This window comes from Manis pentadactyla, chromosome 2 (assembly GCF_030020395.1).
Source record: "Manis pentadactyla isolate mManPen7 chromosome 2, mManPen7.hap1, whole genome shotgun sequence".
Lineage (NCBI taxonomy): Eukaryota > Metazoa > Chordata > Mammalia > Pholidota > Manidae > Manis > Manis pentadactyla.
The window spans coordinates 81531714-81557694 of record NC_080020.1 but is presented as its reverse complement, the minus strand read 5'-3'; the positions used below and the strand labels follow the sequence as shown (position 1 = coordinate 81557694).

At 39.6% G+C, this 25981-nt stretch overlaps 1 protein-coding gene across 5 annotated transcripts in view; it reads right to left on the bottom strand.

Moving 5' to 3' along the window:
* Positions 1 to 16368: 16368 nt before the first annotated feature.
* The window catches only part of AP3B1 (adaptor related protein complex 3 subunit beta 1), a 306085-nt gene continuing 296472 nt past the window's right edge, over positions 16369 to 25981 (bottom strand). For 4 of the 5 annotated variants that reach the window (XM_036914133.2, XM_057494087.1, XM_036914136.2 and 1 more), the window contains one exon: positions 16369 to 17099. In XM_036914133.2, the coding sequence (XP_036770028.2) occupies positions 16943 to 17099 (157 nt within the window). In that variant the 3' untranslated portion in view covers positions 16369 to 16942. Of the gene's footprint in view, positions 17100 to 17133; positions 18028 to 25981 lie in introns of those variants that run through there. The other variant, XM_057494089.1, reaches the window with a different exon arrangement.

Here is a 25981-nt window from a genome sequence, read left to right as displayed (position 1 = left end):
ACCTGGCACTGAGTCCCACCCAGCCCCAGCCCCAGCCATCAGTCACCCACGCTCACATTTCAACCTAATTGTTTTTCATTTTCTCATAATAAGCCTCCTCCCTTACCCTAAACCAAACACAGAAACGTTGCCCTCTATTTACCAAGCTCTGGGGTGTGCAATAAAGGTGAGTGCTACTTGCTACTCTCTGCCTTGCTTTTAATTTTATTCTAGAAGGAAATCAATTAGACTGTCAGAATCCCATCTTGCTTCTTTGAGGCTTTTGGGCTTGAATAGCTAGCTCATAGAAGTACTTGCCCTGGCCTCAATATTTTGATAAATGCTTGATTGTAAGGGTTTTAAAAGGGTGGGTGGGGGGTGGGGAGAAAGGAGACAAGCAGACAGGCAACTTCAGAACAAAACTAGGCATTTGAAAGGACTCTTTAGGTTGAGCTGTTTTTCTGCTCAGGTGGCCTCCTGTGCAGCCGACATTGTTTCACCATTGGGCTTACATGCTCTGTTTTTCTCCTCATCTGCACACTTAAACTGTTCATTAGCTGAGAAGGGGACATCCTGGCAGAGCAAGGAGCCAACAAAGCAGCCACTGGGCTTCTGGGAGAATGGTTCTTTCCCCAGACAGTGGTAGTCCTGCAGTCCCGGGCCTTCCTGGGAGTCCCCTCTGTTCCCCTGCGTCGGGCACCCATTGAAATGGAGGATGAGGCCTGCAGTCTGCAGAGACAGCAGCCAGCATGGGGCATCTGGGGGAGAGGATGGAGAGGGCTGGAGCCCCAGCAGGCACCAAGCAAACACCGTCAGGGGTGTCTCGCTGACCTCACAGTCAGCCTAGTGTTCAGGAGCTGGCACTGATCTGTCATCCTGGCATGATGGCTTGCTCACTTAGCTGCAATATTGATCAAAATGTGGCCGACGTACTCTGAAGGGTTCAAGTATATGGTGTGCCAAGGTACACGAGCAGGGAGCCACCCATGGTGGGTGGGCATGAAAAAGACCCTGGGACACCTTAGGAAAAGGACACATGGGGCTGCGTCATGCGGGCCTTGGTGCAGATGGCAGCAAACCAGCCAACACACGGCCGGCCACCTTCAGGGGTCTTGAATTAGTACCTGTTTTTGTGTCTTTCTCACATGGAGATGTGAGCTCCTGAGGTCAGGAACATCGGGGTCTTCATCACTGTTATCTGGGCCAGAACACTCCTGCCTCAAGGAGGTGCTCAGGGCATGTTGCAGGGGAGAGAGGAGGTGGTGGAAAGGGAGGAGATGCTGGGAGTCCTTGCTCTGCTCATGATGCCGCTGCAAGGGGAAACAGCTTTGAGAGGAGAACACTGAGCCGCCTGCAGGTCTCCTGAGGAGGACACCGAGGTCGCACACGAAGCTCTGCCCCATTGACCCGGGCAAAGGACAGAAGACGGTCCTCTGGGTCTGAGAGAGCGTGGGGCAGGGCAGGAGTGTGGAGCCAGTCCCAGCCTGGCTTGCTTGCCCTCGGTTTGTTCCTGGCCCTCCAGATGGCCTCCAGGGGTGGCGCAAGGTGCTGAGGAAGGTTCCTTGGCCTTCTCCCTCTACCATGGGCCCTCCAGGCCTTGCAGGGCCGATCTGAGCACTGGTTAGGCATTTGGCATGTTTTAATTCCTGGAAAGCAGACGGGTCTCTGTGTTTTTAGGTGAGATGTGTGCCCTGTCTTCTCAGCCAGAGCAGCGCCTCTGACAGGGAGCAGGGCCCTCCCGCCCCTGCTGCTGCAGCCCTGGTCTCCTTAGCTAAGCTTGTGACTCTGCCCCCATCCGTGGCTTCCTCTGCTGTGGGCCACACACCTACCTGAATGAGCTGTGGGGTTGGCAAAGATTGTTTTTGATTTTCATTTTCTTGATTATGGGGCTGCGTACCTGGCATAAACAGTGCCACGCTTTCTGTGGGGTGACCTCCCTGAGTCAGGTGCCTCCAGCCAGCTCCTTTCCTCCCACTAGACCCCTTGCCTCCTCCCCACATCTGTTCATAGTGGAGCCCCCACCCTAAGTAATTAACGGTCTGCAAACACTCCCGCTAGCCAATGTGGTCCTCTTTGCTGCCACAAGCTCTGTGCAACCGTGGTCACGGACAATCAGATTACATGTCCTATCACCCAGCATTGATCAGATTAGCAGCTTTGTGACTATTCATTAATTGTATTTTCTCTTGGAGCCCTATTCAACTCGATATCCAGTGCATTGTTTGTGGCATAAAAAGTAAATACAAATAGGATGTTTGTTACATTTAAAAATGAACTATCTACTATTTTGTCCAAATAGGGTGTAAGAGGATATAGGTTAATGCAATGTTAATTTTCCTGGGACAAAATAGTTAAGCTAGGATATTTCCCAAGAGTCATTACATTTCTATAAAAGGGCTTTTAGGATTCCTGCACCTTCAGTGTTTCAGGAATTTCCATCCTACCTTAGTAAATCCAGATGGGGTCCCCAGGGGCTAACGTTGTTGTGTGGTAGACATCAGGGAGGGCAGGCAGAGACCCTTGACACCAAGAGGAAAATAAATTGGGTTATTTATGAGATTGGAGAAACCTCAAGTACTGAGCAGGGCTTACATATGAGAGCTAGAGGAACTTTGCACAGGCACTTCTCTGCCTTGGATGGCTGAGGTCCAGAGGCTGCATGGTGTTGCTTGGGTGGAGCACAGCGTCCTGCTGAGTGATGCTCAGTCCAGCCCAGGAAGAGGGACACCCAGGGAACAGCCACTTCCCTGACTCCTCAGCGTCTCTGGAGAAACAGGCCCTAGGCAGTCAGGAGGCTTGACGGAAGTCACTCTCCAGGGTACAGCAAGTACATGACACATGTCCCATGGATGTGACTGGCACCCATCTGCCATCTTGATGGTCACAAGCAGACATGGCCACTTCCTCATTTGCTCATTTTCAGGATTCATAGTATGCAAGGGGGAAGAAATTTAGGAAAAAAGTTGCTAAATAATTATCCATAAAAATTCCCTCACAGTGAGATCTATTGGTGAGTGGAATAGTCTCTCTAGGAAATGGCTCAGAACATCATGATTTAATACTATTAAAGTTACATGCATAAAGAATTCAGGGAAACTGGGGAAGGGGAGACTCTCGGACAAATGGGAGCTGTGTCACCTGTGCTGTCCGTCATGTACTCTTGAAAGTAATTGCATTTTTCATATGCACTTATGTAACTGCTCCTTTCCCAGTCTATCATGAGAATACCCACAACTTGGATCTTTTCATATAATGTCAATAATTTAGTGATTAATAAGCTCCAGACACTGCATTGGGCACTTCACCCCAGTCTTTCCCAGTCTATCATGAGAATACCCACAACTTGGATCTTTTCATATAATGTCAATAATTTAGTGATTAATAAGCTCCAGACACTGTGTTGGGCACTTCACCCCAGTCACTCACTCTGAAGTTCCCTTATCCCATACTGTCCCTGCAGAGGACTTTCTTATACATGCTTGGGAGCCAGGCAGATCCTGGTCCAGGCCTGGCTGCCCACTCTCACTGCAGGGCTGAGCAAAGGACTAGCTGTTTTGAGTAAAGTCCCCTCATCTGTGAAATGCAGATAAAGACACCCCTTGCACATGTGGCTGCTGTGAGGATAAAAGGAGAAAATGCAGGTTAAAAACCGATTAGCTTAAGACCAAGCATAGAAAGCCCACCATCCGTGGTAAAAAAGGTATAACCACTGTGGGTCTACTGTTTTCCTTTCTCACTTAGCAATTTTCCATGTCTCTTTGTTTTATCACTTACTACTGATAGCCTGTGAATCTCACAGGAGTACAAATCCTCTCCCAAGCAGATTTAATTGGGGGTAAAAAGGCAGGAATCCTATGAAAAAGAAATCCCTGTAGCCATGTAAATGTGAGGGGTAAACATTTTACTTACAGAAAGGCTCTAATGTTTGTTATTCCATGAAAATCTGCCTAATTTATAAGCTACAGCAATACCCCAATAGATTAGGTTCAGTTCACCATCAGATAAATTTTAATTTCAGTGTTACTATTGTTCTAATCTAGGGAGGGGGGTCTCCCAAGATGGAAATGTCGGTAGAAAAACAGGGGTCCTTCTGAGAAACTCATCTAACAGACAATTCGGGGGCCAATATATATATTCTGCTTTATATAGTTTAGCACTAAAATATATTTGAGTAATACCTAAGAACATGTCTATTTAATCTTAACCAGTGGGTTATGGGAATCATCAAAAATCAACCACAATAAAAAGGAACAATATTTATGGCATTTTAAAGCCTATCCTATTATTGGTTAGTGCTCCCCTCAATTGTTTAACTGCAATTGGTTTCACTTTCTCAGTGTGGATGATTTTTATACATCTGAGTTAAAAAATAATGCTGCTTGCAAGTGAAAAGTTAAAGACCAAGACAAGGCCTATTAGAATAACATTACACTTTTTTATTCCCCGCACTTACTTCGTCAATTACTAATTATTTCCCTTTTCCTATGCAACAAAATAGAAGCCATAAAATCTTTCATTTAATGAAAACTTCCTTACCAAATAGGTCCTCTAGCTCTGCTGAAGGCTTATAGGTAATTTATCTACCTCAGTAGGAATGACCTTTTGTGAATCATGAGTCATTCCTCACTCCTAATGAGATGGAGCCAGATGCCACCCCCCACCTCTGCAGGGCCCCCTCCTTCCTCCGTCCAACAGAGGATGTGCCGCTCGGCGCCCTGCCTCCCGGCTTCTCCGAGGTGGGCTGTAATTAGTCCCCGCACCACTGCCAATCTGCTCAGGAGGGTCTCTGGCTTCTCCTTGGGCTCCTTCGTTAAGGTGGCTGCACATTGAACGGTCTTCTCTGAACGGCCCTGAGGCAAAACGGGTGAGGGGTGGCAGAGGCCAGGGTAATTATTGTCTGGGAAGTAGAAAGAACTGGGCACCTGGAGAGGCCTTTCTGCCTACACTTCCCAAACCACAGCCATGGAGAAAATCACTGGGGCTCAGAACCCCACGTGGGACTGTTTCAGCCCTACAGAGGGGTGTACACAGAGCCACACTGTGGTCTGGGGCCCCAGGCTGTCTGGACGGACGGCTCTAGTGTGTACATTTATGTGGAAATTGTGTACATGTATGGCTGACTGTGTGTTATACACATCGATCATATTACACACATGTATTACAACTTACAATGTATTACTAATTACATACATGGAACATTAATCTATATATTACTTACATATATATCTGTACTACCCCAATATATTGAGTGCATTATGAAACAAATACAACAATAGAAGAGCATGAGATAAATAATAAAGATGAATACAGATTTGATATTTTCTCCCTGTTCACTTCTGGATCTTCTGGTAACTCTGCTTCTGGGGGGTCCTGAGATGGAAGAATATGACCTGTGCTTGTTTGGGTCCCAAGTCAATCACCACCTGACTTTAAGTGACAGTGCTGGGGTCGGGACCATGTAACCTCCCCCATCACACCGTGCTTCCCACCAATTTCTGAGGTAAAGGGGGGGGATTAGTAACTGAAAGATCAAATTGTCCCCCTCTCCCTAAGTCACCCCATCCCTGCAACATGTTTTCCTGCTGTTTTCCATTCATGGGAGTGGCTACTGCTCAGAGACTGAAAATATTTGCAGACAGATAGCTCTGACATTCCTTCCAAAATGTTTGATGAATCTCTCCTCAAAATAGGTGTGCAACAGTGGGCAGTGTGTCTAGACACAGCTGTAGGCTGAGGAAGCGCTGGCATAGGCCCTTTCCGGAGGCGGATGCTGGCAACCCCACTCTGGCCTGAGAACTGCAGGCTGCCAGGGTGCCCACACAGGGGAGGACATGTTCATTCTCACTGGAAGGTCACAAAAAAATTAGAGGTGTGAGCCTTGCAAATGTAGAAGTAGGTAGAATACACAGAGGGAATGTGGGGTAACATCAGGGTGAACATCTCCATGCTTGACTTTGCCTCTTGCTGCCATGACTATAAAGATAACAAACAGTTGAAAATAACTGGCAAATAGAAGGGCATAAAAAAATCCAAACTTTGACATGTTTATTCAAGTACTTTTTAATTAACATGTACATTCATCTAACTAATTAAATGAGGCTACCTTTAAATTAGTTTAAATGCATGGGGTTGAATAAAATAGGCTCTATGTACTAATATTACAGAATAAAAGTACACGATTTTTCTGGGGAAACAAAGAATATAATCCCTTCTAATAGGATATTTCCTCATAAGACTTAGGTATTTCTATTTAAATTCCAATAAAATAGAGAGTCATGGACAGAGAAATTGTGGTTTTTTGGAAAATAACTTATTCAAAAAAGGAGAAGAGAATTCCTCAATGACCTTCTGTATTTGAGGTAAGTAAGCTACTAAAATTACTAAGCACTTGAACCTCTGTTTTAGGAAGACGGTTTTATGAAAAAAATGTCACAAGAACGAGAACCCCGCCAGCACACAACCATCTCCTTAGGTCACTGATTCTGCTTCATTCACACGTCTGGGTGAGGCTGGAGAGTGTTACCTGCCAACTGAAGGCACCGGATTTGACACATTTCAGTGTCAGCTGTGGGATTTCTGCCTTAAATCTGTCAGGACGGCCCTGTGGCCGCTTCTGCAAAAACCCTTGGGGACAAAATTTATTGTTATACCTCAATAGCTTTTTGTACACTTCCAAAATAGGGGTCCAGGGTCATACTAATGATTGTGGAGAGACAAAATGCTCTCTCTATATTTTATTAAACAGATCTCTTAATAATTAATCAAATGTGAAGATTATTTTCCATTACTCTGCCACTTAAGGCTAAAACACTGGTATTTTTTTTCCCCCTAAGCCTGTTTCTTTCCTTTTTTAAATTGCCCTCCCTGGATTCTCTCAGCTACAAAGCAAGTGAATAGAGTGAGCCCAATTTGTGACTTGGCTTTTTAGACCATAATCACCCCACCGAGCTTCTACTGGAGATCAGTTGGGGATTTTGTAGGTTGTCAGATAAACACCTGAGAAAATCTGCTCTGGGATGCCCAGATCCATAGAGGGGGCAGGATTCCACGGATAGGAACAACTACACGGAAGTCCACTCTGAGTCGGCTATGACAACTTGGCAGGAGATTGCGTTTTTGGAATACAAAGATGTGGGTCCTTCTCTTAAAGAGTTTCTGTGTTTCAGGGAGAAATCAGCTTGGTAAAGTAAGAGTTGCTTCATTCCCCTCCGATGGGTAGGAGATGCTGCGTTGCTGAGGTGCCAGCCCTGAGTTCCACTTGCAGGCATCCAGCAGTGGCGTGTACTATGATCAGACTCTAGCAAGACCGCGTTTGCTGGAGTAGATGGGTGGTGTTTTAGGGAGTCAGGGCCCTGGTCACTGACACATTAATACCAGATAAGGGACACTGCTAGGGAAATGCACAGCCAGCAGTTCTTCTGACCTTTCCTTACTAAAAGGTCAGAGAGAAATTAAAGGTGGTCTCTCCTTGCTGCCTGCATCTAGGAACATTCCATCTGAATGTGTAAGATGGGAACCTTGCAAGCCTAGGACTAGATGGTATGTGTGCCGGGAATGTGGAGTTGGGCTTATATGGGGAGAGGAGAGTGTGGGGAGCAGTAAGGGTGTGTGTGTGCACAGCTGAAGCTACCAGACCAGGCCATGCAAGAGCCAAGTGGGCAACAGAACGGGTTAGAAACGCATGGAAGAGCAATGGCTGCTGGCAGCAGCGTCAATATTCTCCCTCTGAGCACTAATTACATTATTAAGCAAACAGACCAACACAGGGTCTGAGGGACGGAAACATGTATTTAGGATCCAGTCACTCTCCACTTGGCTGTAAATAATACTGCGCATACATTTGTTCTTTTCAACCAAAGGGCACTATTGGGCACTTGCCTTTTCTTTAACTTACTAAGCTTAAGAAAGGGAAGTATTGTCCATGCCAGCCATTCTTGGAGAAGTCAGATTTTCTACACTCATTGACACTCAGCTCTAGCAGATATTTCTGAGAGTGGCAGCCAGAGCAGCCACCACCTACCAGAGAAGATGCAGGATTCAGGAGACACAGGAAATAGGTTTCAGGAGTGGTGACATACACTTTCTTGACTGCAAACAGCACGCACTTGCTAATTAGACCTTTGCAGTGCACAAGTACCCAATATCCTTTGATCTAGCTAATTCCAGCCTAGAGAAGTGGGTGTAAACACAGGATTGGAAGAAATGAGGAACCACATGGAAAGGATTTGTATGCAGTGGGAATAAATCTGTTAAGAAAAAAAAGTCTAAGAGGAGCTTGCAGAAGGCAATCTGCAGCAGGCTGAGCAGACCGGGTGAACAGCAGAGAGAATAGAGGCTATTTGAATACTGATGTGGCCCTCACTTTCTTCCATTTCCATTAATGACATGCTCATCAAGGGCAAACAATGGGACCGGCTGCCGGCGCCTGTCACAGAGTGTGGGTGCTGGGATGCCAGGCTGTCATCCCTGGGCTGCATTTAGAGACCTGCACGCTAATAAGAAGTGCTCTGTGCCGTCAATGCAGACAGGTGCTTCCGCGGCTGGGACATGCTCCATTCCCTTCCCCCTGAAGCCCTCCTCTCCCAGCCCCCCTGACAGACACCATGAAATGCACAAATTAACAGCCCCATCATGTTGGGCTGCTGTGGCCTGCGGTGAAAGCAGAAAATCAAGTTGTCACCCAGGGTGCAGTGATAAAGCCACAGCCTCATTTCTCTGTTGGTACCCTATAATAGCAAATGCCAGACAGCTGGATGGATGCGAAGCTTTAGATTAAGGCCTTGATGCACTCTGGCCAGATAATTAGTAGTTGCTGTTTTCATGTGGATATTCTGTTCTAAACAAACATCTGGAGAAACCAAAGTTTCTGAGAGCAGAAATGTCTTCTGCTTCTGGAATAAAAGATAACAGCCAAGAGAGAGTGATGTTTCCTTTCAAACAACCCCAGTAAGATTCCGTCTCTAAATTTGCTTAGAACTTTACCAAGGACTTAGAACTAGGTAAAGGTTAACAAGTCAGCAGAGTCCACTTATAGAACCTAGAGCCACTTACACCCCATCCAGCAAGTCCTCCTCTTGATAGAAAGGGACCCTTTCTCCTGAATTTTTAGAACCCCTTGAGTGGTCTGCGGAAAGCTCCCACCACCCCGACCGTTCCATTCCTCCCCACACATCTTCATAGGTTGAAGCCACTTCACATGAAATGATACAGAGAGCCCTGCCCTCCTGGCCCCACTGCCAGTGACTCCGAGTGTCTAGTGGCCTGACCCAGCCTGGCTGACATGGCCAAATGTGCAAAAGGAAGAAGTGGAGGGGCCTGAGCCCTTCAAACTCCAAGGAGTTTAATGACATAATGGCCTGAGAACTTCAACATAAAACAAGAAGAGCAACTAACGAAACTTACAACATAAAACCCCCCTCCTGTCATTTTTATAGTAACAGTAAAACACTTTATTGAATTTATGAGCTACATAATGACTATGAAGAATGTAAGTTGAATTAGAACCAACTCAGAAGTATATCAACTATAAACCCTTTTCTATTACCCCATCCCTTCAGCTTTTCTGTCCTTTTCCTTCTAACCAAGGGACATTGCCTTCGTCAGACGTATGCCCGAGACAGAATTCACAACTTTCTAATAAATCTTGACTCTTCCTCCGAAGCTCCAAAGCTGACAAACCTCCAGGGGTAAGACACTCTCTGGGGTGACCATTACCTTTCAAAGCCTCAGAGCTATTAAAATGCATTTTAGAAAAGAAACCAGTTCATCTTTTCTTTGCATAAACCCTGTCAAATTGAGAGGATCTCTGGGAATATACATCAAGTACTTCAATATTTCTAACTCCGCATTGTAATGGTCTTTCCAAAATAGAAACTATGACCCCTCAGAAGTTTATGAAAAGCGTCAGCACCCAAGGATGCAGTGTGCAAGTGGGGGTGCTGGTCAAGTTCCTAATGACTGGGTGGGGGGAAATGCAGCTCACTGAGCTAAGCAGCATGCCAGGCTGTGTTCTCTGTTTCCATCTCACTCCTCAAGTCTTTCTGTTCCCCAAGGATTTTTCTGGAGGGGTAATAAAATAAAATGGGTGAAACAAAGCCATAAGCCAGTTAAGTCTGAGAGACATGTCATCTCATCTAAAAGGAAGAAACGGACCATTTCCATGCCTAAGGCTGACAGCAACGCCTGAGCTGGCAATAGTGCTATTCCATTTGATTTATGGAATAATGGGGTGACAAATGACGACAAAAATAAACTTTTACTGCACTGAACTGCTCCTTTATTTATGAAATTTGGCCAAGTAGTGAAATCTTTTATCTGCAAGTTGTAACATGGAGTGGGAAGGAGCGATTACGGTGTGGTAATAGTAATCCAGCGACGGAGGCCGAGTCAGTTGGAAATGGATTGAGGTAAAATAACTACCGCACCATGATAAATGTGAACAGCGCTCTGCTGACAGATGATCTAACAGGTGTTCATAACAACTATATAAGAGGATTTATTTATGACCAGCCGCAGCCGCAGCACTGTAAATCAACCCCAGCAGCTGCACGCCGCTGAAACCAGGTCCCTGATGGAGGAATGGTGTGAGAGCCTGAAGAACACAATTCACTCCAGAATCTTAATCATCAAATAACATTTTTTAAGGCAATTTACCACAGCACAGAAATCATAATTACTTTCAATTAGAAAACTGAGCTGCTCATAACTTTGTTTACAAAATATTTATATTTGGGTTCTATGGTTCCTGTGGAGGCTGGAGCAAAACAGAGGCTCTAGGGTTAGGGAAAGTGTGCCTTTGGGTGATGGTTTCAGCGTGATGCCCGTAAGAGGCCCTTTCATGGTGGCTTCATTTTTTAAGGCTCAAAAATCACACCTTAAGTTGGGAGGATACTTGGTTACTCCCAAGTTGTGCATCAGCCACCACTTGGCTAATGTGAGGTCACACCTTCCCTTTTGTCACTTCTAACTTTATAAGTGGTTTAATAACCAAAGAGAATAAACATTAACAACATACTCTTTAGAATTGGGGGGTTTAAATTTAGGCTGAGCGGCCCACTTTCATAAAACCTTTCTTAACTACTGTGCAAAAGCAGAATTTAATGTTTTTCTTTTTGTAAGCCATGGTCTTACCAGTTCCTTACTGTTATCCAGGGAGATGGTCGACCCTACCATAAAATAAGTCTCCATTCAACAGACTGCTTTAAAAAAAAAAAAAAAGATTGGTTCTTACATGGGGTGAGAAGAAAATGCTCTTCTAGGGGGAAAAATATCAGAATCTTAGTTAGGGATTCTAAGTTTGAGAGCTAATCTCCCTTCCCTCCCTCCCTTCCATATCCTGGCACTTTTCCTTTGGCAATTCCTCCCTCTTTCCCCTCCCAGGCCAGTTATGAGAAGGGTGGACAGATGAGGCTTCCCTGTTCTCCCCAAGCCCCCACATAGCACCTGCAGTTTTTGAGAACTGACATGAATGCCCCACTGGCATAATTATTTACTGGCTAGGTTTCCTAAATATCTCTACATCTAGAATACACTTCTACATTTAAGCCTGGTTGGTCTTTGGTGTCTCTGGCCCTCAAGGTTGTAGATGAGAAACCAGTGTCTTAGAATTCTGTCATCAAAGACAGGTTGAATCTGTTGTAGTAATGCCATATTTGAATTCTGAGGGTTGGGGTCTTCAGGGCACATTATTTACTGAAGCAGCTAGGAATTACATGTACAAGTGATTATGCACATAAAACTGGCTCTGGAGAAAAAAGGAGGGGGAGATGATTAGAAATTTTAGCATCACTTCAATTCACAATCACTTAACCAGTAAATAGACACCAGTGGAATTGCATTATTCTTCAGCTACTTTTACTGTAAGTCAGAAAGACTCATTTTAGAACCTAGACCTATGAGGAAATAAATAAAACACCCAAGGAAATATCTAAAATAGGCTTATAAGCAGGAGGGTAAAAACCAACAAAGTCTGTCTCCTGCTCTGTAGTTCAGTGATTTCCAACCTTTTTCTTGCCTCTACACGGTTCCCAAGTGTGGCACAGCCCTACGTGTAATACCTTAACCACGTGTCTCTCTTCTAAACTACCACAGGCAATTGAAGGATGGGGATGGCATCAGGAGAAAGAAAGACTGAGACAGGGAAAGAGGAGACATGAGGGCAAGGAAAGGGAGGGGATGCTGCTTTTTGGTGTGGGCGATGTTGCTTTCTGTATGAAGGTATTTTAGAAACATTTTAAGATATAACCTCAGTTGAGAACAATATATTCTTCCTTCTCCCAGTCCCAGAAACTCCTTTCTTTGAAATGCCATTTAACTTTGAAGACCAAGCTTCATGGCCTTGGGCAAGCCTTCTCAGACATTCCTAGCTCAGTGATCACTTCTTCCCTTAAACCCAATAGCTCTTACTGGTATGATTTGACAACCATACAACTGCTTCACAATGTTTCCCAGAAACCATCTCAGCTTTCAAACAGCTATGTTCCAAGTCTGTTGGTCAAGTGATCATATAGAATCTAAAATGTTTTTACTCAAGAAACAATTATACAGGGTGGTTAACTTACCAGGTTAAAATTCTGCTTCCTCCATAACAAGTTGAAAAGTGGTAGAGAAAAAAAAAAAGTAATGTTATCAAAATAGGAAGAGAATAAAGCATTCATTTAGTTGTATATTGGATGCTACTTGTTGGGAAGTCACATAAAGAAAGGAGATGGAGACTGTGAAGATTCAGGAAAGAATCTTCTGGGCCACCTAAGGCCACATTTTCCCATTAAACACAATTTCCATTCATCTAAGACTGTAACACTGTCATAAACTTGATTTTCTTTCTTCCTCTAAAGTCTAAGAAGAGAGTGAAAGCGATCATGACAACTCTTTCTCAGGTAACTGGTCAAGTTGGAAGGCAGGAGGGAAGGAGAAAAGTAAAACAAAAAATGGCCAGAAAATAACTCTCTTTAGAAATTAACCAACTTCCAATTGATGGAAGAACAAAATAAATGGGCCCTGAGGGGCTGGCTGCCCTGGTAAGGTTACCAGTGTGAGGAGAGAGGAAACAGGAGTGAGGGGGTGGGTCAGTTGGTTTCTGGGGTTTGACTCAGCACTGGAGGTGAGTGGGCTGGGGAAGGAGGTGAGTGTGTATTAGTATGTAAGCAGAATGTGTTTGCAAACCAGGGTCACTTACTGGCGAGTCCACACTGCGATTTCTTCTTTTACTGCCAATTGGACTGAAGGTTTCTTGAGGGTATAGAGCCTATCTCCTATTGTCTAACTCCTGACAATGGTTATGCCTGTTCTGCACATTCCACAGTGGATGCAATCTTCAAGTAGAAAGGAAATAGTAAGGTTCTGTTAATTTTGCACTGTAACAGGGATTTACCCCCTCCCATTATGTGAAAAGAAGATTTTTTTCCGCTTTACACAAAGTTCCCTTGTAAGGTCAGAGAGGTTGCAGAGAGGGAACAAAGAAGGTGAAGGGGCTTACATTTTCTTTACCTGGTCTGATTTTTTTTTAAACTTCCTTTTATGTTATTCATCATGGTGGATTCTTGTCTTCTCTAATTTAACATGTAAATTCTTAACAACAGAAGGACAGATTGTAAGGGCAAACTCTTCATAAGCTATTACAAGGTTATTCAAATGTTTATAAATAGTTACTGGGAAGGGCAAGTATCCAGTATTTTAATTTGATAAATTTATTGTTATAGTCTCCTCAGAATAAAAACATTCTCTTTTTCTTATAATAAATAAAGCAAATGTATTATGATACCAAAAATGAGGCTCAGTCTGCAATATACTATGAGAGCCATTCTTCAAGATTGGTGTACATAAAATGTCCCATTAAGTGGACATTAAAATGAAAAAATATAGCTAGAATTAAGAATCCAACATTGACTAACTCGACTCAATGGAACAATTTAAAGATAATCATGGATTATGGTAAAGCTAAAGGAAATATTAGGCAAGGAACTCTGAATCACTACACCAAAAAGAAAGAAGAAAAAACCCCCTCAAATTTTAAACTTGGGACTTTGGTCATTTTTCTAATTTCACTTACGTGAAAAATATTTTAATGATATTAACGTACAGATGTTAAAATGGTTTCAACTGTTAGCATACTACACTGTATTAATGATTTAATACAGATTTAAATCTAAAAGTTAGCAGTCAAAAATATTACCTTTTAAAGATTTACTGAAATTTCCTTAGTTTTAAAAAACATACACATGCTAGTTTAAGACCTATACATGCTGAAGTTACTCTACAAGAAGATATGTCAAAGAAATAATCAATCTTCCCATGTTTTCTTCCGCCTGCTATTTCTATAGCTTTTCTTCTTCCTTCCTAATTACAACCCTTAAATAGAATTCATGCCTCATATCAAATTTACCGAGTATCATAATTCTTCCAAGTGGTAAAGATACCTCAAGACAAATGCTGGGCATAGAAGCCACAGGGCATAAATATGCAAAGAAGTAAAAAGCTAACCATTTCAAACAATAAGGCTTCTCTCTCACTTACCAACTTTACATTTCCCTGTATGGCCCCGGAAGATGACTGGTTAGCCAGAGACGGGTAAGATTCCTCAAGGGAGGAACAACCTAAGACAGGCACAGTCGCAGGGGGGCCATCAGGTGAGAAATTGGGGATCAACAGTGGTGAGGCTTAGAACCTCACCCCCCGTTTTGAGAGAAATCTTCTGCATCCATGGATGTTTTGTTGCCCTTGTCTAGCTTGGATTAATACTTAGTCTATAGGCACACACCTGATCATCTACATTTGCACTCTTACAGCACTAAACTATGTTTTCTACCTTTATCTTGCATCTACCTACCACTTCAGCATTTTATTAAAAAAATAATAATAATAATAATAAGGGAGAAATGTGGGATTCACATATAAATCAAGTATAAAAATCAAACGAATATTCATATTTGACCTGATTGTTTATAGTTCATAATGCGTGATCAAAACTGAAAGTTTCTGTGATGACTGCCCTTACACTGTTCACCATGTAAGAACTTATTCACTATGTAAGAATTTGTTCACCATGTAAGAACTTGTTCGTTATGCTTCAGCAGATTGGAGACTGTTGAGAATTAGGCTTGGGGTTGATTAAGGATTGTGCATTGAGTCCCCTATACAGAATTTTATTGTTGTTAACAACCATTTGATCAATAAATATGAGAGATGCCCTCTCAAAAAACAAACAAAAAAAAAACATACACATGCATGACCTGTTTCAAGGGTGAGTGTCCTCATTTAAGGAAAACAAAAATTGCTCATCACATCATACCATTTTACCCCTGCTTTGATGACAGTATGTTTTTTTTTTTCCCCAGAAAACGATATTTAGCCTATCAAATTCTTTACAACATTTCAAAAGTTGTTGACTTAAAAATCCAAAGTTATGAAGCCCTGAGAAATAGGGTTAATAATGGAAATGCCAATGGGCTGCAATCATGGAGGTGCTTCTGGTGTCAGTGTTATCACAGTGTAAAAGGCTCCACAGCGAGTAAGAACTGTGACTCCATAGCCGTACTTCTCTTCACCCAGATTAACTGCTGTATTTCAGGAGCAGGAAAAGTTAAGTCTTGTTATCTCCAGCTCACAAGCTTGAAAATTTAAGTACTTTTTTTGTAGTCTGTTCTCAATATATTCCAGGAATATTTTATATATACATTTTAACCCTTTATATGTGTTCTAGAATGTTTTAATCAATGCATATTCTCTTTTTACTTTTTAAAAACCACGATGTGGCTCCATGCATAGGGAACTGACCAGCATATACACTGTTAAAGCCTGTTACTGTGTATCAGGAAGGTAAATAAATTTCAACTGGCTTTAAGTAGGAAAGTCTTAGAAAAGAAGTTTTCTGATTACAGAACAATCTTAATAAAAGCAGTAACTTGCCTAAGTTAGCAAGTAAGATAAAAATTCCAGGGAAAAGTGCTAATATGTTGATCATGCAACTAGTTTAAAAAATTTCTACAGTTAAACTTATACTATTTGGTTTCTGAAGGTGTTTCAGTCCATCAAAGTTGGACATCAAGATTTGCAAAGGAATAAGATTGAAATAATTTATTCAGCAGGTTTAATAGGCCTTGTAATCAGATCTCCACTAACAGATCATTATTGCACAGAAAGTGATGTTTTATTTTGCAACATTAAGATTTCTTTTGTTAACTATACTGTTTTCCCCCTCTTTGAGTTAACTACTCTATAACACAATTAGAAGATTTATTTGTCTGTTTGAAAGTGTTTTTTCTTTTACTAATGAAACCCCATTGGTTCCCTGCAGAATATAACTCTCAAAATATATACTTTAGAATAAAGAAACCTCAGCATATGAATTTCAGGATTATAAGCAGTTTCTCATTAAAAATACAAAACAAATATTATTCATATGCTAGTTTATTTATCTTATTCAGAGATAATTTCATCATAGCAGCTGTCAGTAACCAATTGCAATACCAGGAAATTCATAGAACAAAATTTTGCAGAGATCTTGCTGTTTTTGTATTTAGCTCTAAAAAGTATTGTACCCCATTTTCACATACCAAGCTGAGAGGCCATTTAGACTATTTCCAGGCTAATTTTTGCTTACTGTGGGAGGGAAGAGGATTTCCAATGAACTTTAAGTATCCAATCCGTGTCTATCATTGTTGAAACAGAGAAGGGAGATGAGAAGGCCAGAAGAAGTAGTAGGAGAGAATTTGCCACATGGATTCAAGAGTTGAAATAACTGACAGTAAAATATATGTTCTTTGGTTAGCAAAGCAAAAAGGGGGAAAGTATTGCATACATGATAGATACACACTAGCATTCTAAAGCAGGAGACAAGAATGTCAAGAGTGTATTCTTCCCCCACTGCCAGATGGAAGGGCTATTATTATAAATGAAAGGCAGCAGTAGTGGATGCCAGGCACTTTTGTTGTGTGCCAGATTCTGAAGTCCAGATGTAAGCAGGTTACCCATGGGACAGGACAGGCTTCAGCTCCTGCAGCAGAACAGAACCAATCACAGTTTTCTCAGTGTTTATGATAAGCTGTGCTGTAGAGCCTTCTTCCTTCAGTTCCACTGTGACCAGCATCAATGACCCACTGTGCACAGTTTTAGCTGCAAACCTGGCAGGGGGGAAAAAAGAGAGAGACCTTTTATCATGAGGGGGGAAAAAAAGGAGACAGCATAAATTTAAAAAGGTTTAAAATAACTCTTTTTCCTCCATAATTTATTATAGGCTCCTACTGTCCCAAACCCCAAACCACGTATTCTGAAAAATCAATAAATTGTCCAGCACCATGCTTACCACAAGCAGGTAATTTTAGCGCATCCTTAGGAAAGAAGAGGAAAAGGAAGTCTATTTACCATTACTTTGAACAACAGCTACATGTAAATAATCTCCATTACTATGTATTTGGGAACCAGTCATTCATTTGATATTTAACATTTTACCATGCATAGAGCCTTTTAAAATAAACCACTATATCTTTATTTTTAAAATATGTTTTAAGAAAAGGTATTATTCTTAAAGAGCTTGAAATTTCAATTCCTCATATCTGAAAATGATTATGCAAGTTAATTTTACATACAGTATTAAACTCTTATTAAGCTTCAATGAATTCATGCATGTTAAAATATTAAGATTCATCCTCTAATGTGGGTGATGACATATAACAAAATCACATGACAGCCCAGTGCAACACCACACTCCCTCTTTAATTTTTTTATGTTCAGAACATTAGATTCTTCTTTTTGCTATAGAATGTAACAGAGGAAACTTGAGGTCTAAGGCTCCGTTACTAAATTCCAAGACACAAAGAACCTACTAATTACAAGGAATTAAAAGCAAAACTAGCCTTTTAAGCATTGCGATTGACTGAAAAGCCGTTGGAGGCACAATGAACTTCTGTCAATCCTGTTAATTCATTCTGCATGCACAGTTGAGCCCCAGAGACGTGAAGGAAGAGGACCGTACCCTCCTAGGCCTCTATTTTCCACATGGAGCATGTACCACACATTTTTTGGGGGCAGGGGGTTTGATTGCAGGGATGACTGGAGAAAAACAAAGTTGCTGCACATGAGCTTTTGAAAACACTAACAAGTGTAGAGCAGGTCTGTGACCTGCTGTGACCCCACTTTGCAGGGCCAATCCCCTTTCCCCTTTCTGTATGACACGTGTCTGAATCTGAGCCATCTGCCTCAATTTGCACAACATCTTCAGCCACAATGGCACCCAGTTAGCCCTGACAACAGCTCACAATACATAAAAATAAAACTGCCGCGCTGACAGCACGCTGCGGACTATTCAAGAGCAAACCAACTGGTCAGTGTCTCATGTCTGACAATTAGCATGGGCCCTGCACAGAGCTCACGGGGTCCTCAGGGATCTGTTTAATTACCATCAACATAAAAGAAGGAGTTTATCAGGAGACACTCAGAAAAACTTCACTCCCGACTTAATTAAAATATTAGCCACTTAAGCAGGAAGCAGATTCTCTTTAAATGAAAAGTAATTTCTTTTTTGAGTTTTCTTTTAAATGACATCAAGATCTCGTAACACATTAGATTCCTTTTTTTGAAACATTACAAGCCATTTTTGGCCTAAATAGAATCATGAAAATCAGTTTTCCAACAATAATTAGAATAAGGCATCAAAAGCAAACAAATATGCTAATTTTACTAAATTGAAAATATTAACACTTTTAAATTGTGTTTTAAAATGACAGTTAATGGGTTGTTGATAAAGTATGTAAGAACGCTTCCCAGTCATTTGTGTATTCTCTCCAAACATGGAAAGCTACTCTCTCCAAACATGCTGAACACTTGTGAGGAATCTGATAGAGCAGTTTTTCTACCGAGAGAAGCAGTTGTAATTAGCCAGCATTTCAGGAACAGAAACCATACCAAGGCTTTTAAAGAGGTTTTATGAAGTTCTTAACATATATATGCATCTGCTCTTCAGACATCCACACAGGAGATTAGGAACTGGGTACCTCAATTTTATTTTTTGAGAGAAAAGAGATCACCAGCCCCCAAATGACCTCTTTTCTATTACTCCTTACAAGTTTATGCATCTCTTTTGTCCAAATTTTCATGGTTCTTCTGCTTCATTGAAGAATCCTGCTTCTGTATTTCTGTTAAGACTCGTCCCCACATGATACTAGGTGGCTTTCTTGTCCCACACTCATTTGTGCAACTTTCCCCACAGATTTGATCATCACCAAATGTTCATTCACCAAATATTTCAACAGAGGTCTCTATTTCTGACAGGGTTATCATTATGTAAGCAATAGTTTTATTAGTCCCTTTATTTGCTTAACACTTGTGCCTTGGGACTGTAGAGAAGGTAGAGAAGGAGATTATGTCTGAATAGAAACACAAAAGCACTTGAATTTCAGAGTTGCATAGCCCCAAGGTACATTTTATGTCTTTTCTATTAAAAATTTAGAGTATGTTAACAGTAATACACAAACTCAGCAGAGACAAATGTCAATTTTGATGTCAGTACATTCACAGAGATTAAAATTGGCGTCTTGTACATGCTTTTGAAATCCTATTACCACAAAATTCTCAATACTGTGAAGAACAGGGGCATGAAAGAAAAGAGGCATTTGCTTACACTGCAGTGGAAACAGGCTAAGCAATGCATCCTAGCAATAAAATCTGTTAGCTGATGTAAAACCTACTGCCTTTTAACTAGGTTTCTCTCTTCTAGTTGGCCCAAATGGTGGAAGCAGTGTTTTAAAGCAGAAGACTAGAAGATCAGATGTTCTGACATTCTCATTTCACAGTTCAAAAAGGATGTGTTTAATTGGAACACAGCATGATTGCAATTGGTTTGTTTTGGTCCATGAAAAGCAAAAGTCTCCCCCCACCGATTTATTAATTATTTAACTCCCTAACAGGCTATGCTTTAACATACATTTAAAAGATAGTTATGCAAAGAGTACTAGCTAATAAATAACAATTAGTTAGCTTTTGGATATAAGAAACATTGATTACAAAGACAGCATGGGTTGAATACTTATATACTAAATTTAATGGCTGACATCAGAACCTGTGTACTTGGCTGCAAATGAAGATCAGGCTGTGACAAATTTTTTTCAGAAGGCATGTGACGTTTTTGATCACTGTAAGAGCATCTACCATTTATTAAGAGCTTTGTGAAGTGGGTCCCAAGTACTTCACTTGCATTATTTCTTTTAATTATATGATGCAGATAACTTGATAGGTGAGGGAACTGAGGTCCACAGAATTTAAGAAACTTGCTCAGAGACACACAGCTAGTGAGTGAATGCCAAACATTCTAATTTGAGATCATACACATTCTCTTAATGTGTGCAAAATGCACTCTTAATATTTGTTTTTTATCAGTCAATAAAGTAATGTTTTTATTTATCTAATTAATGTTGTAATTTATTATTGTCCCCAAAATTTTAAGGAATATTTATCCCTTCAAAAATTATGTACTTGACTTTGTAGTGTTCTGTAATTCAAAGCATCTTGACTTGATACTTTGTCGTCACATATTTTTAATTTCTGCCTTTAAAGATACTAAAAAAATTTAAACACTCCCCACCCCCCATTCCCTCAAAAGAGACACCAGCAATGAAAAATACAAAAACCTCTTGAATGGAGCTATAACATTGGAGGGACTACTGGGAGACCAACCAACCTCAAACACCAGTAACACAACAAATGAGAACAAATATGAGGATGACAGTTAAAGATGTATTGCCCATGTACGATGGGCTCCAGGTTATTAAAAGGACACCATCTAGGTATTTTTCATAATTTTTCATTTTCATTCTACCACCAAGCACTTGCTGTTTGTAATCACCAACTGTGAAGATAAAACTGTTCGGATATATCTGTGTTTCATCTTATTAAACGTCTTCTTGTCTATTATCTCTAGCAACTGACATTTAATCTTTGAAGCCTTTAAAAATTCTTAAGATTAAAGAAAAAGATAAAATATGTGGATTACCATACCTAAATGAAAGTATGTGCTACTCTTCTGTAAAAGTTAATTTGGTCTTAACTAGTGATAGAATTATGAAAACAGGTCAAATAATAACAAATTTGAATAAATATATTATCTACACTAGATGGTCTTAACCATGCCTTTTTTTAGATTTGTGAGAAATTGGCTATGGACCATAAATGCTCTTTGTTAAAAAGAAAATTCTACAACTCAATTGTGTTAGCAACTGATATGCTAATAGAACAACATGAATTAAAAAATATTTATTTGAGAGGCATCAATCTCCAGGGTATTCACAAGCATACATTTTTTTAAGCAGAATCATATTTGCTACACTTCATCCAACAGCTCTAAGACATGCTTTTTCTTCTCTTGGATAGTCTTCCTGGTTTCTGATTTTTCTATTCTGAGTTCAATTTTCTCATGTTTTCTGTTCTACTGGTTCCCAGAGGCTGTGACAATGGCCCACTCAGGCTAAAACTTCTTTTTTCCTACTCTGTACATGAAGCCTTCAATTACTGCCTGCTGAAGCAGACAAAATCCTATTAGTAAGAAAGACGATCACAAGAGGCAGTACCCTGCCCTAGCTGTATAAAAATAATTAGTCCAAAGTTGACAAATGTGTAATGAAGTTACACAATGATTATATGTAAGAAATACTGGTTTGAATAAGCCTCCTAACATCAAATACCAAAGCATGGTGATTTGGAGCATTATTTTCCAAAGGATTTAAAATGATAAATCTTTATTACTTTGAGTTAATATAGTAGAACATTTTAAACAGGCAAAGAATTTGTAAGTTGTAAAAAATTCCATTTTGTTGACTATAAAATTGTATTCTAAAGTTAGGCCCATTACATTATTGAATTAATGTTGAGTAAAAAAATCTACAGGCGATCCAAATTGTGAGACTTTATCCCAAACAATGTATTTAAGAAAAAATAAAAACCAGCCAGCAATATTGTAGTCTTTTCTTTTAACATTCTGGTGAGAAGAGTTAAAACAAACAATAAGCTCTCAACTTAATTTAGTACAGATTCTGTTCTAATCTTTAGAGATAGTACAAAAAATATTCCCCATACTACCATGTCAATGATGTGTCCTTTTGCTTTATATAGGAAAACTAAAAAAGTCCAAGTGCCCTTTCTCAAAGGAGACATGCAACATTCCACTTATTCTATATTATTTTTGGTTTGTTTGTTTGGTGGGGGTGGGTGGGATGGGGCTTAACAACAACAAAACCAAACAGTAAAGCAAGTAAATTCTTACCCCATGCTCTTTGATTCTTTATAAAATTGTCAACCCAGAATTAAAGTTATCAAGAATACGTTGCTTTCATCTTTACACGAAAACAGTTACATATTCCTATTAGTGCAACTGCTTGCACTGCAGACTACTACGACCCAGGTGGTGGAATTAAATACAACTTAAAGAATCTTTTAAAGCAAAAATCAGCTGTCCAGTTTGGTTTTTCTGGAATATCCCAATATGATTTCCGTGTAAAAATTAACTGAGGTCCACATTTGTTTCTCAATGAAATGCTGCTCATAGAGCCTGCAGAGATCAAAGCCATCAGATAAAAAAGCAGTGCTGTCCTCTAGTGGGCAACCACTGACCTGAGCAAGAATCTCTAGTCCAGTTTGAGATAACAGATTTGTCATATTGTTGAAAAGACCGAAGCCTGCTATCTTTATATTGTAACAACTGTATACACAATATTTGTTTTAAAACAGATTAAGCATGAGATAAATGAAGCACGGTGACTACACTATCAGGGCTTATAAAATTAGGGCACCAAGACACCAAATGCTATTGTTTTCTATTATGTTCCTTCAAAATTGCCCAGTATTTAAATATTCCTTAGTTACTAGGGGAAGAGAAGTAAAACTACTAACAAAAACAGTAGCCCAAGGGTTGACGAACCTAAGAACAAACAGAAATATGAAAGATCCTGCCAAAAAGTGACTATGCCATTCATGTCTGTAACCCCAGTAATAATAAAATCTGTCAAAAGGTCTTCCAAAAATACAGAAGAAATTAGACAATATAGATATTTTAGGATGGAAACAATAGTACTTCCCCTATTAATAACCATTAGACATGTATATGATAACAGTGATTCACTGGATGAGTTGAAGGCCTAGAAATCAAAGAAGCTGCTCTTCACATGCACTTCAATAAAAAAATTTTATTTTAAATCTGAAACAAATAAACTATCTTTTTAAATGTGTTGATAAATTAAACAGTTGACTGCCAGGTTGCCATGGATACATTGTTCCATTCATAGCACCAGACTTTCCTAATAGTTGGGACCTAAGTAACAAAAGAACAACATTTATTCTATGAAGATTATAATTATTCACAAGTTGTGTATGTTCCAAACTTGCAAATTTAAAAAGTGAGAGAGTAAACAAAATCCAAACCACAGATGAAGATACAGGGGAGAAAAAGGAATTTAGGTATTGAATACAAGTTAATAATGAAAGCTGTTCTAGGGTCTTATCGAATAAGCTAAGAACTAAAATAGAATCATGGCAGAGACAAGGCTGTTTTCTCCCAAATATCACATTTCCCCTAATAGGGTCAATTTGTTATTCATAAAAGGGTGAAATGAGTAGGTAGTATGACAACTCTTTTTAACAACACTACTGTATATGAATGTCAGAATTCCTGAAACTGGGTTAAATGTGAATGGCTGAGGCTGCTCGAAAGAAAAACTTTTACTTATGGTCTGTGGGACTGTTTCATAAACACCACTGTTACGTATTAATATAATTAACAATACACCCTCTTGCTGGAGCTCATTGGGCTAGATATAAGAAAAAAAAGGAAATCAATCCTGTTTATTGATATTCTTAATGACTGATGTGTTAAAAGGGAAATATAAACAAAGGAAAAACGTATTTTAAAATGTGTCATGTGGCTATCATTTACTCTTGGTAATTCAGGGCAGCCTTAAACTGTGGACTTTGGAACATCTGCCTTATAACCACTTAGAGTACCAGCTAAAATGCAGATTCCTGGGTCTGTCCCAGATGTAATGAATCTGAGTTTTTGGATGTGGGTCCCAGGAATATGAGTTTTACACAGACTTCCATCTGATTCTTTTGTACAAAAAAACCTTAGAGATTTTGGTGCTATAGGGCTTAAGCTTTCTACTTTTTGGTCACTGTAGATTAGTACCTTTATCAGAAGACAAGCAATGTGATAAAAACAAATGCACCTTAATTTCTATGTTGTTGAATACAGACCTCCTTCCTAAACCCTTGCTTGATTTCTTTCTTAGAGAAGCACAAGAAATTTTACTTTGCCCCGGATGACCCCAGGATTCCCATCACTAGTCTCTAACCTTCTCCCCTTAAAACACATTAAATCTTGACCTTTTCCCTTTGTAGTCCATTCACATACTGGTTTAGTTCTGTTCATTTGCCCTTTGTATATACCTTATTTATACATTACTTCATTAGTGTTGTCTTAATACGCTTCAAGACTTTTACATAAGACTTTGATAATGCGTGTATCTCATATTTTAACATGAAATGGCTAACATACGACATGGAGATATTCAGCTGCATGTTTAATCAGTGCTTTTTGATGTTTTTTTTTGGTTTTCATTTCTGTATTACCCTTTATTGTGTGGTAACTAATTTGGAAAATAGCAGATTGGCACAGTGACCATAACTGTAGGTCTCAATAAGATGGTTCTGTTCTCAAAAATCAGCTTTTCCAAATAGCAAGTGCCACAAAAATGAAAATAAAGTGAAGTCTTTCGAGAGTATACTGGTTGCCTTTCTGATACTATTGCTCACTTGGAAAACCAAAACTAAATGTCATATCACCTTAACAGTAGACATGCTTTCTCAATTGATCTTTAAAAGTGGTTAACTATATAGAAAATGTTACTGGGTTTTGAAGTATATTCCATAAAACACATGCTCCTTTAATTGACTTTTTTCTTAATGGAGGCAATTTTCTGTTGACATGTTAGGAACCATTTTCTATTATGTAGTCAATTAAAATCTCTACTTTATATTATTACACACTTTTACACATTAATGAAGACTCACTTTTTCTTGACTAATTCTTAACTACTTTTTAACTTGGTATTTAATGTAAAAAAATTCAAATTTTGAAGAGCTGTAGGAATAAACTATTCCAAAACTAGACAATAAGAACTTTCATTATTGATGGTAAGAATATTACAGTATTCTTTATGAAAATAAATTCTCTCAGAAATAAAAGTTCCTGAAAAATTAAACAGAATATAGGCCAACTAAGAATAGCTTATTGTATTGAAGTTTTTAATATCTTATAAAATTAAAAGTCAAAATGCTTTTCATACTTGTTTTTTAAAGTAATCTTAAACCAATTGCCAGTAATAAATACAAGAATGTCTGTGGTGGTCCTATTCTTCATAAACTTAAAAAAAAAAAAAAAAAAAGCAAACATCACAGAAAAATAAAGGAGTCATTTGAAAATCTCATAGGGATTTCAATTTATTATTAACAATTAAATAATATATAAGCTTAGGTATAAACTCATTAATCCCACAGGGTAATATAATACTGAACACTACAGTTAAAAACTTAATGCCATTCAATAAAGTGGTAAACTGCGAATTTCTGTTGTTATAACATAAACAGTAATTGCTATTTCGTTTAAATGAAATTAAGAAAGGCACTGGTACAGATTTTACTAACAATTGTTTACTTTGTTTTAATTGTTACCAAGTATAAAAGAATGGCAAAAAATGTTACATACGCAGGATAATGGTTTTTATCAACTGCTGTATGAAAAATACACAAATAACTTTAGGTTTTTATTACCTTTTATAGTTTTATAAAATTTATTACCTTTTATAGCTTTATAAAATTTAGAACATTATTATAGCCATACTTAAATAGGAAAGCAAATGTAAATATTTTCAATTAGGTATGATGAGACTCGTGAGGCAAGTTAAGACAACATAGCCCACTCTTTTAACTACATATACTATAGGCACTTCACTCTGACTCTGTACTA